Source organism: Orcinus orca, chromosome 2, assembly GCF_937001465.1.
Source record: "Orcinus orca chromosome 2, mOrcOrc1.1, whole genome shotgun sequence".
In the NCBI taxonomy this organism is placed as follows: domain Eukaryota; kingdom Metazoa; phylum Chordata; class Mammalia; order Artiodactyla; family Delphinidae; genus Orcinus; species Orcinus orca.
The window spans coordinates 154045622-154062293 of NC_064560.1; the positions used below are offsets into that span (position 1 = coordinate 154045622).

A 16672-nucleotide genomic window follows, 5' to 3' on the forward strand; every position below is an offset into this window, starting at 1 on the left:
TCAGCAGCCATGGCTCACGGGCCCAGACGCTCCGCGGCATGTGGGATCTTCCCGGACCGGGGCACCAACCCGTGTCCCCTGCATCGGCAGGCGGACTCTCAACCACTGCACCACCACTTAACTATTTTGTTAAGGTTTAACTTATATAAAGTCTACAACTGTTAAATGTATTCATGAATATCTGGGTAATAAAGATCCAGATAGAAATATAAAACACTGAAAAATAAAATTTGAGAGCCACAATAAAAAAGCAACAGACAAAATATAAAGTCACGTAAGAGGATCAATCCAAGAACTAATATCAGACTAATTACTAGCAACAAAAAGAAGAAAAAAAACACAGGGGAGGAATTAGGGCACATTACTATGAAATTTCAAAATGGCAGGGAAAAAATCCTAAAACATGCCAGAGAGAAAAAGCAGTCTACAAAGAAAGGATAAAAATTAAGAACACTATCAGGACTATAAATAGCAATACTGGAAGCTAAAACAACTGAACAATGAATTCCCAATTCTGAGGGAAATTAATTTTCAACCCAACAATTCCTATCAAAGGACAAAATAAAGACATTTCAAATATGACATCTCAAAAATTTACATCGCATCTACCTTTGATGATGGAGGATATAGTCCATCAAAATAAAAGAGCAAATCAACACTGAGGAAAATGCAAGGATCAAGTATGAGAGAGAAGACACTTTCCCTGGACAATGGTGGAGGGAAGTTCTGGGGCTATAACTGTACAACTTGACCTAGAAGCCATCTACTCCAGATTGGAGCAGGAGGATGGAGGGACTTCACAGTGTGTTTAGGAAGGAAAAAAAGGAGGGAGGGAGGAGATTATTATCAGATAATGTATTTGATCATGAAAATTATAGAGAATCTAGAATGTAGAAGAATCAACAACAGAGAAGTTTCAAAACTAAGTAAATGATAAACAAAAAGGCATATAAGATAGAAAAGGTAAAAGTATACACTTTGGTTCAGCAAGTAAAAATACTCACCTTGTTAAAATAATGCAAACAATGATACTGATTTAATAAAAAATTATAATAGCTATAATAAAGTGAGAAAGAAAAAGTTGAGAAAAAAGAAGTGAGCAGGTATCTAAAATGGATAAATCAAGAAATAACAGGGCTTCCCTGGTGGCGCAGTGGTTGGGAGTCCGCCTGCCGATGCAGGGGACGCGGGTTCGCGCCCCGGTCCGGGAAGATCCCACATGCCACGGAGCGGCTGGGCCTGTGAGCCATGGCCGCTGAGCCTGCGTGTCCGCAGCCTGTGCTCCACAAAGGGAGAGGCCACAATAGTGAGAGGCCCCCGTACCGCAAAAAAAAAAAAAAGAAAAAAAAAAAAGAACAGCATAAGCACTTTATTTAAATTACGGAACTAAAAGAAACAGTAAAAAAGTAGAAAGTGGTAGGGAATGTGCTTGGGGTTGGGGAGAAATAGGACAGAAAAGTCATTTTATGTTATATGCTTTTTTAGCTTTAACTGTTATCTATGGCTTTGATTAAAAAAATAATTTCAAAATCTTTCTGCTTATTGTGTAAAGAATGAATTGGAAGGAACAAGGATGGATAAAGCAGACCACTTAGGAGGCTGCTGGAACATTCCAGAAGAGAGATGGTGGTGGTGTGGCCTATGAGAGCAGTAAGGATGGTAGAGATGGAAAGATGTGGAAAGATTCAAGATATATCTTGGAGGCAAAATTAACACTTCTGGGTGATGGATGAAATGTGTATAAGGAAGAGAGTGGTGCTAAGGACCACTCCCAAGTTTCTGACATGTATCTGGGATGGTGCTTTTACTGCTACGGAGACTTCTGAGAGGCAGAGTGGGAAGGGCAGAACACAGAGATTTGGAAAGGAATACCATGAGCTCAGTTTTGAACATGTTCAATTTGAAATTTCTGTGAAAGAAATGGTTTTGTTATTATAAATAATGCTTCAATGAGCAAATGATGGCTTTCTAAAAAAGGTACAGGGCTAGAAGAAAATCAAGGATGAGTTAAGAATGGTCTCAACTAAGACGGAGTAACAAGAATTTGATTTACCCTCCTGCTTTATGTAAACAATAAGAAAGGAAAAGAAACTTTTTCAGGTATTAGACAACAAGGAGCACAGGAGAGAAGAGAAAAAAACCAGAATGAGCTCTTTGACTGTACCAGCTTACTGCCTAGAAGTAGTTCGGGGTGGGGAGGGGGCAAACAGAGTCAGGTCTCGCTGAGTTGAGAGATCTGAGGTGGAATCCAGGGAGGCCAAGATGGCTAAAATTTGTGGGTCAGAGTACCAGAGAGAAGAGAGCTCCACAGAGAGATCTGGAGATCTGTAGTTATCCACTGGGATCTGGGTGAATACTGATCTGTGCATCTGTGAGGGGAAAGTCTTCCTAATACACAGGATATTGAGAAGAATCCCCAGAAGGAAATTAGCCCTGGACTAATGGTGGCTCTGGACCTGCCCTAACAGAGCTTAAAAGCAAGTGTCAAAAGGATCCAACTGATTCCAAGTAATATGACTGAAAAATTTGACAAAAAAAAGCCAATGCTACTTTTTAAATTTATTTATTTATTTTTGGCTGTGTTGGGTCTTCGTTGCTGTGCACGGGCTTTCTCTATTTGTGGCGAGCGGGAGCTACTCTTCGCTGCGATGCGCGGGCTTCTCACTGTGGTGGCTTCTCTTGTTGTGAAGTACAGGCTCTAGGCACGCAGCCTTCAGTAGTTGTGACAAGTGGGCTCAGTAGTTGTGGCGCGCAGGCTCTAGAGCACAGGCTCAGTAGTTGTGGAGCACAGGCTTAGCTGCTCCGCAGCATGTGGGTCCTTCCCGGACCAGGGCTCAAACCCGTCTCCCCTGCACTGGCAGGTGGATTCTTAACCACTGTGCCACCAGGCAAGTCCCATCCAACGCTACTTTAAGGAATACAAAAAGAAATCCAGCCACCAACAATGAAAAATTAACAGACTCTAGCATTCAATCAGAAATTACCAGACATAAAAGAAGCAACCCATTACCAGGAGTAAAAGGGGGGAAAAAGTAGCAGAAGCAGAAATAACTACAATGATAGAATCAGTAATCAAAGATATTAAAATATCTATTATAAATACACTCCATATGTTTAAGAAAGGAGAGAAAAAGATAAAAATAAGGAAGAAAAAGTTGAAGATTTATGTATTTTTTAAAAGTCCAAAATCAAACTTCTAGTGATGAAATATACATCTGAAATGAACATTGGATGGGATTAACAGCAGATCAGCAGAAGACCAATGAACTTCAAGACAACAATGGACACTATCCAAGATGAAACACAGAGAATAAAGACCGAAAAAAGGAAGAGAGCATCAGTGATCTATGGAAGAATAACTGTTGCTCTAACATATATGAAACAAGCCCAACAAAGGATAGCTGTGGGAAGGGACACCAAAAATTATTTGAAGAACTAGTGGTTGAAAATTACACAAATCTGACAAAAACCGTAAACCCACAAATCTAAGAAACACCATGACCCTAGAACAGAACAGACCTAAAGAAAACTATGCCAGGACACACCAGAATTAAATGCTGAAAACCAGGATAAAGATAAATTCTTAAAAGGTTAACAGAGAAAACATTCAGAGGGGAAAAAAATAGAAGAGCCATAACGGACTTTTCTGAAATTATGCAAACCAGAAGACAAGAGAAAGACATCTGAAAATTACTGAAAAGAGAAAAAATCTAGAGTTCTTCACATAGCTGCAATATCTTCCAAACACGAAGGCAAGATTTTTGTAGACAAAAGGTAAAAAAAAAAAAAAAATTATCACTAGCAGACCTGCACCATAAAAAGGTCATATGAAGTTCCTCAGATAGAAGAAAAAGGGTATCACATGGAAAGTCTTCTTACAAATAGCAGTGAAAAATGATAAATGTGTGGGCAATTATAGAAGACCATTTTTCTTATTTTTTAATATCTAAAAAGACAATTATTGTTTTAGGGGAAAATAATGTTGAGTTTTAGCATATTTGAAAGTAACACATATGACAATAGCACACAGAACAGGAAAGGGGAAATGGAACTACACTGTTTTAAGATTATTAGACTGTGTGTGAAACGGCATACTATTTGAACACAGAATGTGAATAGAGTTAACGTCATACACTGTAACCCCAGAACAACCACTAAAAAGACAAAAGTGGTAATAGCTAGTAAGTCACAGGTGACAATAAACGTAACTGTAACAAACAAACCCCCCTCAATTTAAAAGAAAAGAGGGGAAAGAAAAAAAACAGAGCACATAGAAACCTTAAAATAAATACCATATAAAAAGCAAATACCAAGGTGACAGATTTAAACTCAACGACACTGATAATCACATTAAAAGTAAATGGTCTGGGCTTCCCTGGTGGCGCAGTGGTTGAGAGTCCGCCTGTCAACGCAGGGGACACGGGTTCGTGCCCCAGTCCGGGAAGATCCCACATGCCACGGAGCGGCTGGGCCCGTGAGCCATGGCCACTAAGCCTGCGCATCCGGAGCCTGTGCTCCGCAACGGGAGTGGCCACAACAGTGAGAGGCCCGAGTACCGCAAAAAAAAAAAAAAAAAAGTAAATGGCCTATCAACTGTGTTGCATGCCAATTTGATATTATCACTGTAAAGCAATATTACACTTAGAAACCTAATTGTTTTCCCATAATCACTGAATTCTCTGATATCTTTTTTCCAACTTCCTAGCATTTCCTCTCTGAAGTATCTAAATTAACTGTCCTGGATGAAGTTTCCTTTAAAAGGCAATGTCTATAAAGTCCTATGGCTTCAACATATTCAATTTTGTTTTGAAAGGTAATAAAAATAGTGAATTTCTATTCCTACATCTAAACCACTGGAAAAAAATAAAATAAATAATCTAATGGAAGCAACCTAAATGTCCATTGACAGATGAATGGATAAAGAAGATGTGGGGTGTGTGAGTGTACGTGTGTGTATGTAATGGAATATTACTCAGCCATAAAAAAAGAATGAAATAATGCCATTAGCAGTAACAGATGGACCTAGAGATTATCATAGGAAATGAAGTCAGACAGAGAAAGATAAATATCATATGATACCATTTATATGCAGAATCTAAAAAAATGATACAAATGAACTTTCCATTTACTCTTAAAAAGGCTCGTCATTTGTAAAGCCTGCATGTCAGAACCCACCTTACATAAAAGAACTTAGCATGCTTTGCCAGCAGTGTTTCTTTCAAAAAGGAAAGGAAAATGTAACTAAAAACCTCATTTAATCATTACACAGAAGCATCTTCTTAAGCGTTATGTTATAAAAAAAATCAAGATACTTTTTACCAAATAAAAAACTTAGCAGTCTGCCAAAACTCACACAAGAAATAGACAATCTGAATAAGTCTATACCTATTAAAGAAATTGAATCAATAACTAATAATCTTCCAAAACAGAAAGCACTAGGGCCAGACAGGTTCACTGGTGAATTCTACCAAACATTTTTTCTAGTTTTACTGAGGTATAACTGACATACAACACTGTGTAAGTTTAAGGTGCACAGCATAATGACTTGACTTACATAATATTACCACAGTAAATTTAGTTAACATCCATTATCTCATACAGATACCCAAAAAAAGTTTATTTTCCTTATGGTAAGAACTCTTATGATCTACTCTCTTAACAACTTCCAAATAAACCATACAGTAGTGTTAACTCTAGTCATCGTGCTATATACCACATCCCCAGTACTTACTTATCTTGTAACTGGAAGTTTGTACCTTTTGACTACCTTAATCCAATTCCTCCCCTTAGGCTGTTTCCATGTCTTGGCTATTATAAATAATGCTGCTATAAACATGGAGGTGCAGCTATCTCTCCGACACAGTGCTTTCATTCCCTTTGGATATATTCCCAGAAGTAGAACTGCTGGATCATATGGTAGTCCTACTTTTAGTTTTTTGAGGAACCTCCATACAGTTTTCCATAGTGGCTACATCAATTTACAATCCCACCAACAGTGCACAGGGGTTCCCTTTTCTCTACATCCTTGCCAGCATTTATCACTTGTCTTTTTGATAACCATTCTAACAAGTGTGAGATATATCTCATTGTGGTTTCAATTTGTATTTCCCTAATGATTAGTGATGCTAAGCACATTTCCATGTACCTTTTGAACATGTGTATAACTTGTTTGGAAAAATGTCCGTTCAGGTCCTTTGCCCATTTTTAAAAGTGGATTCTTTGGGGATTTTTTGCTATTAAGCTATATGAGCTCTTTATATATTTTGGGTAATAACTCATCAGATATATGGATTGCAGATAATTTTTCCCATTCCACAGGTTGTTTTTCATTTTGTTGGTCATTTCTTTGGCCATGCAGAAAATTTTTTTGTTTGATGTAATTCTACTTGTTTATTTTTGCTTGTGCTTTAGGTGTTCTATCCAGAAAGACATTGCCAAAACCCATGTCAAGGAGCTTTTTTCTTGACATCTGAGGAAGAAATTATACTAATTCTCTATAATCTCTTTCAGAAGATAGAAGCAGAGGAAATATTTCCTAATTCATTCTATGAAGCCAGCATTACTCTAATACTAAAATCAAACAAAGCCATAGCAAGAAAAGAAAACTACAGACCAATATCTCTAATGAACATAAATGCAAAAATCTTTAATAAACTATTAGCAAATCGAATCCAACAATGTATAAATAGAATTATACACCATGACCAAGTGGGATTTATGTCAAGTATGCAAGGCTGGTTCAACATCCAAAAATCAATATAACCCATCACATCAAAAGGCTGAAGAGGAAAAATCACATGACCATATCAATAGGCGTTAAAAAAAAAAAAAGCATGACAAAATCCAACACTTATTCATGATAAAACACAGTAAACTAAAATAGAGGGGAACACTTCCTCAACTTTTTTTTTTTTTTGGCTGTGCTGTGTGGCTTGTTATGATCTCCCTGGTGGTCTAGTGGTTAGGATTCAGCGCTTTCACTGCTGCGGTCCAAGTTCAATCCGTGGCTGGGGAACACTTCCTCAACTTGATAAAGAGTATCTACAAAAAACCTTCAGCTAACAACATACGTAATGATGAGAAACTAGAAGCTTTCCCACTAAAACAGGAACAAGGCAAGGATGTCCTCTCATATCACTGCTTTTCAATATTGTACTGGAAGCCCTAGCTTATGCAATAAGACAAGAAAAGGAAATAAAAAGTGTACAGATTGGGAAGGAAGAAATCTGTCTTTGTTCACAGATAACATGATCATCTCTACAGAAAATCTAGAAGAAGTGACAAAAACTCCAGAAACAAATAAACAATTATAGCAAGGTAAAGGACACAAGGTTAATATACAAAAGTAAATTGCGGGCTTCCCTGGTGGCACAGTGGTTGAGAGTCCTCCTGTCAATGCAGGGGACACGGGTTCATGCCCCAGTCCGGGAAGATCCCACATGCCGCGGGGTGGCTGGGCCCGTGAGCCATGGCCGCTGAGCCTGCGCGTCCGGAGCCTGTGCTCCGCAATGGGAGAGGCCACAACAGTGAGAGGCCCGCGTACCGCAAAAAAAAAGTAAATTGCTTTCCAGCAGTGAGCATGTGGAATTTGAAATGTAAAACACAATACTATTTACATTAGCACCAAAAAATAAAATACTTACATATAAATATGACAAAATATGCACAGGATCTATATAAGGAGAACTACAAAACTGTGATGAAAGAAATTAAAGAAAGAAATAAGGGGAGAGACATTCCATGTTCATGGTCAGGAAGACTTGATCTGTCAAGATGTCAGTTCTTCTCAGCTTGATCTATAGATTCAATGCAATCCCAAACAAAATCTCAGCAAGTTATTTTATGGATACTGACAAACTAATTCTAAAGTTTATATGGAAAGGCAAGAGACCCAGGATACCCAACACAATATTGAAGGAGAAGAGCAAATTTGGAGGATTGATGCTACCTGACTTCAATCCTTACTGTAAAAAGCTCCAGTAATCAAGACAAGGTGGTATTGGCAAAAGAACAGCAAACAGATCAATGGAAAAGAATATAGAGCCCAGCAAGTGACCTATATAAATATAGTCAACTGGTCTTTGACAAAGCAGCAAAGGCAACACAATGGAGAAAAGATAACTTTTCAATAAACAGTGCTATAACAACTGGACATCCACATGCAAAAAAATGAATCTAGACCCAGACCACACCCTTCACAAAAATGAACTCAAAATGGATCACAGACCTAAATGTAAACTGTAAAAGCCTTAAAAGATAACATAGAAAAAACTCTAGATGACCTTGGGTTTGGTGATGACTTTTTAGATATGATAACAAAGGCATGATCCATGAAAGAAATAACTGATAAGCCAGACTTTATAAAAATTAAAAATTTCTGGGCTTCCCTGGTGGCACAGTGGTTGAGAGTCCGCCTGCCGATGCAGGGGACGCGGGTTCGTGCCCCGGTCCGGGAGGATCCCACATGCCGCGGAGCCGCTGGGCCCGTGAGCCATGGCCGCTGAGCCTGCGCGTCCGGAGCCTGTGCTCCGCAACGGGAGAGGCCACAACAGTGAGAGGCCCGCGTACCGCAAAAAAAAAAAAAAAAATTAAAAATTTCTGCTCTGTGAAAGAAGCTGCCAAAGATAATGAAAAGATAAGCCACTGACTGGGATAAAATATTTGCAAGACATATCTGATAAAGGACTGTTACCCAAAATATACAAAGAACTATTAAAACTCAACAGTAAAAAAACAAAAACTTGACTGAAAAATAGGCCACAGACCTTAACAGATACCTCACCAAAGAAGATGTACAGATGGCAAATGAGCGTATGAAAAGATGTTCCACATCACGGAAATGCAAAATTAAAACAATGATATACCACTATACATCTATAAAAATGGCCACAATCCAGAACACTGACAACACCAAATGCTGGTGAGAATTCAAGAGCAACAGGAATTCTCATTCACTGCTGAATGTGAATGCAAAATGGCATAGCTACTTTGGAAGACAATTTAGCGGTTTCCTACAAAACTAAGCATATTCTTACCATATGATCCAACAATCATACTCCTTAGTATTTACCCAAAGGAGTAAAAAACACATGTTCACAAAAAAAAACCTGTACGTGAATGTTTACAGCAGCTTTATTTATAATTGCAAAACTTGGAAATAACTAAGATATCTGTCATTAGGTGTGGAAAATAAACTGTGGCACATCCAGACAATGGGATATTATTCAGCGCTTAAAAAAATGAGTCACCAAGCTACGAAAAGACATGAAGGAAACTTAAATGTACATTACTAAGCAAAAGACACCAATCTGAAAAGCTACATATTGTATGATTCCAATTGTATGACATTCTGTAAAAGGCAAAACTATGGAGACAGTAAACAGACTAACAATTGCCAGGGGTTGGTAGGGGAGGGATGAAAAGGCAGAGTACAGATTTTCAGGGCAGTGAAACTATTCTGTATGATATTACAATGATGGATATGTCATTATACATTTGTCCAAAGCTGTAGACTGTACGACACCAAGAGTAAACGCTAATGTAAACCATGGAGTCTGGATGATAATGATGTATCAATGAAGGTTTATCATTACAACAAATGTCCCAGTCTGGTGTGGGGTCTTGATAGTGGGGAGGTTGTATGTGTGGGAATGAGGGTAAATGGGAACACTCTGTACTTTCTGCTTAATTTTGCTGTGAACCTAAAACTGCTGTAAAAAAAAGTTTATTAAAAAAACTGATAAATGATATAAACAGGCAATTCAAAAAAGAAACTGAAATGGCCAGTAAAGACATAAAAACATAGTTATCTTTATAAACTAAAATGAAATACTGTATTTTTTCACTCAGAGAAGCAAACACTAAAAACTGACAACGTTCAAGTGTTAGTGACAACTTGAGGCAATGGGTTTTCACACACTGACGGTTGGAATGTAAACTGGTATAACCACTTGGGAAAGCAATCTGACGGTATCTGAAATGAATTATGTGTACACTTAAAACACAGCAATTCTACTTTCTACTTCTACACAAACACAAAAGAGAAATTCCTCCACACTCGTGCAAAACGGCATTAAGAAGATACCTGCACAGCAACTGCAGGAACATTTTGTTTTGGGATATACACACTCACAGATGTGGATACATGTATGTATGTTTACATATTTTCAAAAGTACTGGAAAGATACATATTAACCTCATGCAGTAGTTGCTTTGTGAAGGGAGATTAGAGGAGAATATGAATCAAGAACTTTACCTATATTATTTTGACTTAAAAAATAGTTTAGCAAAATGATAAAATATCAGCTATTAATTCTAGATAATAGGATTTAGGTAAATGTTACATAATTCTTTATATTTTTCTGTATTTTAATTTTTGTCTTAGGAATTCCATTAAACATAAAAAAAAAAACCTTGTAATTTGAGTCATTAGAACAATACAGTAACGTCCTGTATCTCCCCCAAATCTATGGTACAATGGAGTTATGTACTAATGGTAATGACAATGGTTCACATTTTCTCTGATGGTTGAATATTTCCTGTCATATGACAGAATTGGGACAGCCAAAAGTAATCTACATCTCATTTCAGAAAACATAAACAGAACTGCTACAAGAGTTTTCAAATTGTAGACTGGTTAAGGACGACAACACTCATGGTCATTTCCTTAGGAGCTGTGTCAGGCCTTCAATGAAGGAACACAATCTGCCTGAATCACTAAAATTGAATATTTACTTACGTTGAAGGAAATACTACTAAAGCTACATCACTCTGCAAATAATTGCCTGTTCTCTTTTCCTTCCCATAAAAATAAAGTCATCAGAATGAGGTATTAAATAATAATATATATTTCTAATAAGGAAATACTAGACACCTCCTGTTCTACCTTAACTCAACATTTCTTTACCTTAAAGTAATATAAAAACTTTGAAGAATAAAGTAATATTTTCACAAACACAGATAGCTCACCCCAATCCCTACTCCTTGAGATAAACTCAATGTCAGTCATCAGTCATATACATATCATGCAACTCATAATTTCATGAATTTATCTAATACTTACTAAAAGTCTTACAGATGTCAGAAACAGCTTTGAAGACTCTGTCAGAGAAATTCACTTTCACCTTCACATACTTCATGTTGGGAAGTTGCAGGCGGAGCAGCTTGTGCTGGGGGGTGAACTGAAGCTTAGCATCTGCCTGAACGCCATACTTGTCCAAGGTCCAATGTGTCTTGAGGAGCCAAGTTCTCTTCTTTTCCCACCACAGAGCGTGGTCAGACCAATCTTTTTTTACATCTATTAAACAAACAAACAAAACACTTCTAAAAATCATCAAGATCACCTTGACAGAAATCATAAGCAGAAAACTAAATAACTGGGTATTTAATATGATCAACTAATTAAATACTAAGTGCCTGTTTTGTGATAGGTACAAAAGAAATACTAAATAGCTGAGAAAACATTCTGCCCTTGAAAACTAGTATAGAAGGGAGCTGAGGCAGAATACACAGGGTAACCTAGTAATGCTTAAGGGGGACACACAACGAGGAAGAGAGTAAGTACTCTCTGTAGGCATTCCGAGAACAAAGAGAACCCTGGGGACTAGAATCAGAAGGATTAACGATGAGGCGGAGTTGGTGGATTCTGAGCCCAGCCTCGAGGAATGTACGATATTCTGATGATAAAATAGGTGAGAAGGCTGAGATATATGAGGCTGCAGAGGCATGCTGAGGTTAATGAGTGGTGAAAAGTAAGATGGAACCAAAGTGAACAAAACCCAATATCCTAGGTAAAGAAGAGACTGGAAAAGAAAACATCCACGAGCAACACTTAATAACTTATTAAGAGAAAACAAAAACAAAAAAACTACACTCCCAACCACACACCCAAATACATTCCGAGAAAAGTAACTTATAAGTCTCACTGTCCAACTTTTTTCCCCCAATATATTTTGGTACAAGAGAAAACATTAATATCTGTTATACTCTTTAACATCCTTATGCAATTAAATTAAATGAAAATAAATTTATACCAAATAAAGAGTATAATTTACACAAGATTTGGCTACCCCCAGATATAGCCGATCATAACAATAAACTTGCAAATAAAAGCCAACTTTAGCGAGTTCTTAAAGTAGCAATAAAAGTAAAGACTTTTTGTATCAATTATATGATAAACTAAGAACCAAAAAAGGGGGACAGGATATTTTTTTAAAAAAACAGTATTAGCCAAACAAAGCTTTCCAGGGGAAGAAAATAAAAATGAAAAACATTATCATGATTCTGATATAAAGTTCATCTTAATACAGTTTTAAAACGAATTGTTCAATTTTAAGAAGATAAATTTAAAAGTATACACTAACCTGAAATTTCTTTTTTAGCACCTGTCTACCAGAAAGCTTCAGAGTAAAAAATCAAACCACCACACTGATTATGAGCCTAGAAACACTTTCTATAACGGTGAAATTTACTTGATATAATTAACTTCTCCTCATTATGGAAGAAACACATCACAGGTGGGAAAAAGACTTTCAATTCCCCCAGCCATTTAAAAAAAATATTTTAATTAGTAAGTACTTTAATGGGAGAACTGTAATTACTTGTGATTATATTGCCATTTTGAAATTTCAATATTTGTTTTGGGAAAGCCCAATTATGTTATTTGAAGTTTGGCTGCAGAAATACATATTTTACAACTACTTACTTAGTTGTGACACAATGTATATAGTACCCTGCATCTTAAACTATTTTCCAGCACAGAATTTATCAACTAACTTTTAGAAACAACAAATCTGATCTAGCTCATAAGAACACAACCAAGGTTGGGACCTTTTCATATACTATGAGGTAAATGTCACACACATTACAGATGGTTTACTTTTTTCTTCAGGAATAAAGAACCCAAGGCAGAAAAAGATAATTTGTAAAGAATGATAGTAACCAAGCAGAGCAAGGCTGAGCTGAACTGAATTAATTGTAGGTAGGTATCTAATACTTTCTTCCCCATATCTCAATCCATTCACTTCTGCTCCCAATATCAACCATTAAGGAAGCTACAACATATATTCCCAGTGGGGGGAGAAGAGAGGAAAAAGCTGTACACCGCTAATAATAATAATAGTTTTGTAAATACTGACTTAAGTCATTTGGGTTCCCTTTGACTTACATCAAAGACAATCCTGAAATAAGAACTTTGGCACAAATAGCTTATTTGGGGTGGGGGTGGGGGGACCCCAGGAAGCATACCTGAGGGGATTAGGAAAAGCAAAACAGAGGGAGAAAAGTCTATTAAGGATTCATTAACTTCTGTGGCTAACTGGAGTTCAGTCCTGTGAGATATCCTCCGAGGAATTACATAGAACATGACTTAGAATTATCCCCCTAAGGAAAGAGAAAGCTGGGGCATCTATCCAATTCCTTGGTTGAGGGCTGCTCCTAGGGCCATTCAATTCCCAGCATTTCCCCAGCTGCCACGCATGGGCTGGCCACCCTACACTCAAGCAGTTAACTCACCAAGGCTGAAATATTTACTACATGGACTTTTTACAGAAAGACTTTGTAGGCCCGGATGCAATAAAATCTCAACTTTGCATCACTTAGGCTTCAAACGCTGACCTCAGAAACAGGTACTTCCCGTGATCTTCCTCTTTAAAAATTTAACCCTCCCCATCAATTCCACCTTGGTTTTTTACACCAAAGGAATGGCACCCCTGCATCCAATAAGAATAAACATTGACAAGAAGGACATATAATCCAAAGACTGTGTACTAGAAACCTATGAATAGTTTGTTTACCCACAGAAAGAGAGAAAATCTTTTACTGACTGGCAACACTGGTAAAATCAGTCTTTTTTACCCACAGAAAATAGTAGGTAAGTAACAATATAGGAAAGAAAAATTACCCCAAATAAAAGCAGAAACAGGACACCAGAAAAGATCTGAAGTGTTGATAGGGCACATGCCAAGAGACAAAAACAGAGAAAAGCAGGCATTCTGACAGCAAAAGAAGTAGTCGGTGTTAGAAGATGGAATGGCTGGACTATGGGAGCCTGTAACATATGTTCAAATAGTGTAATTTTTGGTAGCATTCTTGAAGACTCAAAATACCAGCAACCTAATCAGCATTAATTATAAGATAATCACTACTACAGAACAAGAACAAACAGCATCTATAAAATATTCATTAATTCCACAAATATCTACTGAACATTTACTGTGTGCCAGAAGGCACTATTCTAGTGCTAGAGATACAGTGATGAGAAGAACAAAGTGCCAGCATCTTTGAAGAAGGCCAATTTGACTAGAATTGAGGAGGTGAAGCATCAGAGAGCTCGGCAGAAGCCTTGCATATTATAAAGTCGTTTAGCTTTTATTATGTGTGTGAGAGAAGCCACTAGAGCAGTGTTTTCCAGCTTGTTTGGCATTAGAATTATCTGAGCAACTTTTCAAATAGAGTAATGCCTGGACTCAGCCCAAACCACTCTGGGTGTGGGTCTAGAAATCGATTTTAAGCAGGGGAGTGATTTTTTTCCTCTTCTCTCTCACATCTTCTTTTGCTCAAGACAATCCCTCCTATATGAAATGATTATGTTCCAAAGTTCCTTTAAGTCTTAGAATTTAGATTTGCCACAAAGAAACATTATAAATAGGTTCCAAATCAGACTGTTACTCAAATCTAAAATAGCCCAAAGTATACTACTAGCAATATTACACTAAACTGATATCATAAGGCTTTTGCAGAATATATGGCTGATGTTCAACTAGAGATGTAAGGAAAACTGCTAAGTTGCACCTGAAGACTGTGGATTGGATGGAGAGGAAGAAAGACAATGTTGCTGTTAAGTTGTGAGGGAGACAAGGGCTTCCTGCTAAAGTAGGGCACTTGGCTACTCCCTCGTCATCCTTCCATAAACTCCAGGAATTAACTGGCCTCCTTCCTCTTTCCCAGCTACAATTTGTTGTCTTAAGCCAAGGTTTCTTTCCTCTACTAAAGCTCCTAAAAACAGAAGAGCTTTACCTTCTGCTTTCCTCTCTAATTCCTGAAACATAGGAACTATTCTGATGTTTCTAATGAAATGTTATTGCCAATAATGTGTAAAGACAAGGTCTACAAGTAAAATTAATGCTTAAATAAGTTTAAAAAATTATCTCTATAATGTTATCCCTAATGTTTATTGAAATGTAAAGGACATTAAATATTAATTTCGCTTTTCGATCACATCATCTTTTGTTCTTAAGAATGCCTCACTCTCACTCTTTTAGGTCTCTCTCCTCCCAAACTCCTTTTAATTTCAGAGGTGAGGCAGCTGAGGATACTGCTCCCTTGTTTTTAGGATGTGCCCTCGTGTTCTTGTTTTTAATCACTCAGACCTTCAAAAAAGGAAATAGGCAAAATGGACGAAGTGTTGCTCTTCAGGTACACAACCAATAAATGAATCAATAAACATTTTCCAAGGACCTACCATATGCCAGACACTAAACTAGGCCATGGGAATACATAATTAGTTTCGTAAGAATTCCCATCAAAGAGTCACTTACAGTCCAAGTGAGGGACGCGGACAGTGGCAGAAAGATCAGAATCCAGTTCTAATAGGTATCTAACTGATATCTCAACTGAAGAGTCAGCATGAGAAAATGGGCTCACAGACTAAATTTATGTTCACTCAGCTCTGCCCAAGGTTAACAAACTCTGTCTCCCAGGCACACAGAGACCTGGTATTTCCACTTTATTTAATAATTTCTTTACCTCCCTACAGATGTCCAATCTGTCCTCTTCCTCACTCCTAAATACCTATTTCCTATAAGACTGCTAGTTCATTAGGGTCTCAAAGAGCTACAGGGAAATAGTCACTCAAACCACTCCATTTCTCTGTTCCAATACTATCCATACTTTGGAATGTCAATTTATATATATATAATGGACCCCAGTCCCCTCCATACACCAAGAAGCTAGTCAATTCAAGATATATCCTAAGAAAGATATGGATTACACCAGATAATTAAGGACTAGACCATGGAAACTGTGATTCAAGTGAGGGTTGGTTTCAAGAGGTCCATCCTAGAACCGGCCAACGCTACAAAGTGACTCATCAGTTCACTCTCAAAACACCAAGTGTGAAGGAATATTTATATTATGCATGTCTTTAACTGATTTAACAATGGCAGCTACAGACAATAAAACTCAAAAAGGTTATGGTTAGTAGCTATTTTACTATTTGAAGAATGAGTATAGTACTATGCAAAATTAAACTGAGTTCAAAATAAGTGAAGAACACAAACAGGTATCAACTGTAAAGACACAATTTAGAAAAATAATGTAATTAACCACTTTTGATTTTACATTAGAAACTAGAATTATATTATAAAATGAATACTCTATCATCTAAAAATAATTGTAATAACTTCCAAGTCATTCCTCTCTTCTTTAAGACTGTTCTACAGAGACCAAGTAAATTCCTCAATTATTTTTAATCTTATTGTAGAAGAGTAACCCTCCCTTCCAGACTACGCTTCATTCTAGAGGAATAATCCCCAACAGATTCTCAGCAGTGTATTCTATACTACATTACTACAAGGCTATCTATGACTGAATCAAAGTTACTATAATAGGATTATTAGTATACTAGAAAGAAGTATATTCCTGATTTTCCACAGCTATGAAAAGCAGAAACAGA

The 16672-nt window shown here is 37.2% G+C and overlaps 1 protein-coding gene across 7 annotated transcripts in view; it reads right to left on the reverse strand.

Annotated features, from left to right (window-relative positions):
• The window catches only part of FERMT2 (FERM domain containing kindlin 2), a 98891-nt gene that overhangs the window by 38572 nt on the left and 43647 nt on the right, over positions 1–16672 (reverse strand). For all 7 annotated transcript variants that reach the window (XM_049704890.1, XM_049704894.1, XM_049704888.1 and 4 more), the window contains one exon: positions 11063–11296. In XM_049704890.1, the coding sequence (XP_049560847.1) occupies positions 11063–11296 (234 nt within the window). The remainder of the gene's footprint in view (positions 1–11062; positions 11297–16672) is intronic.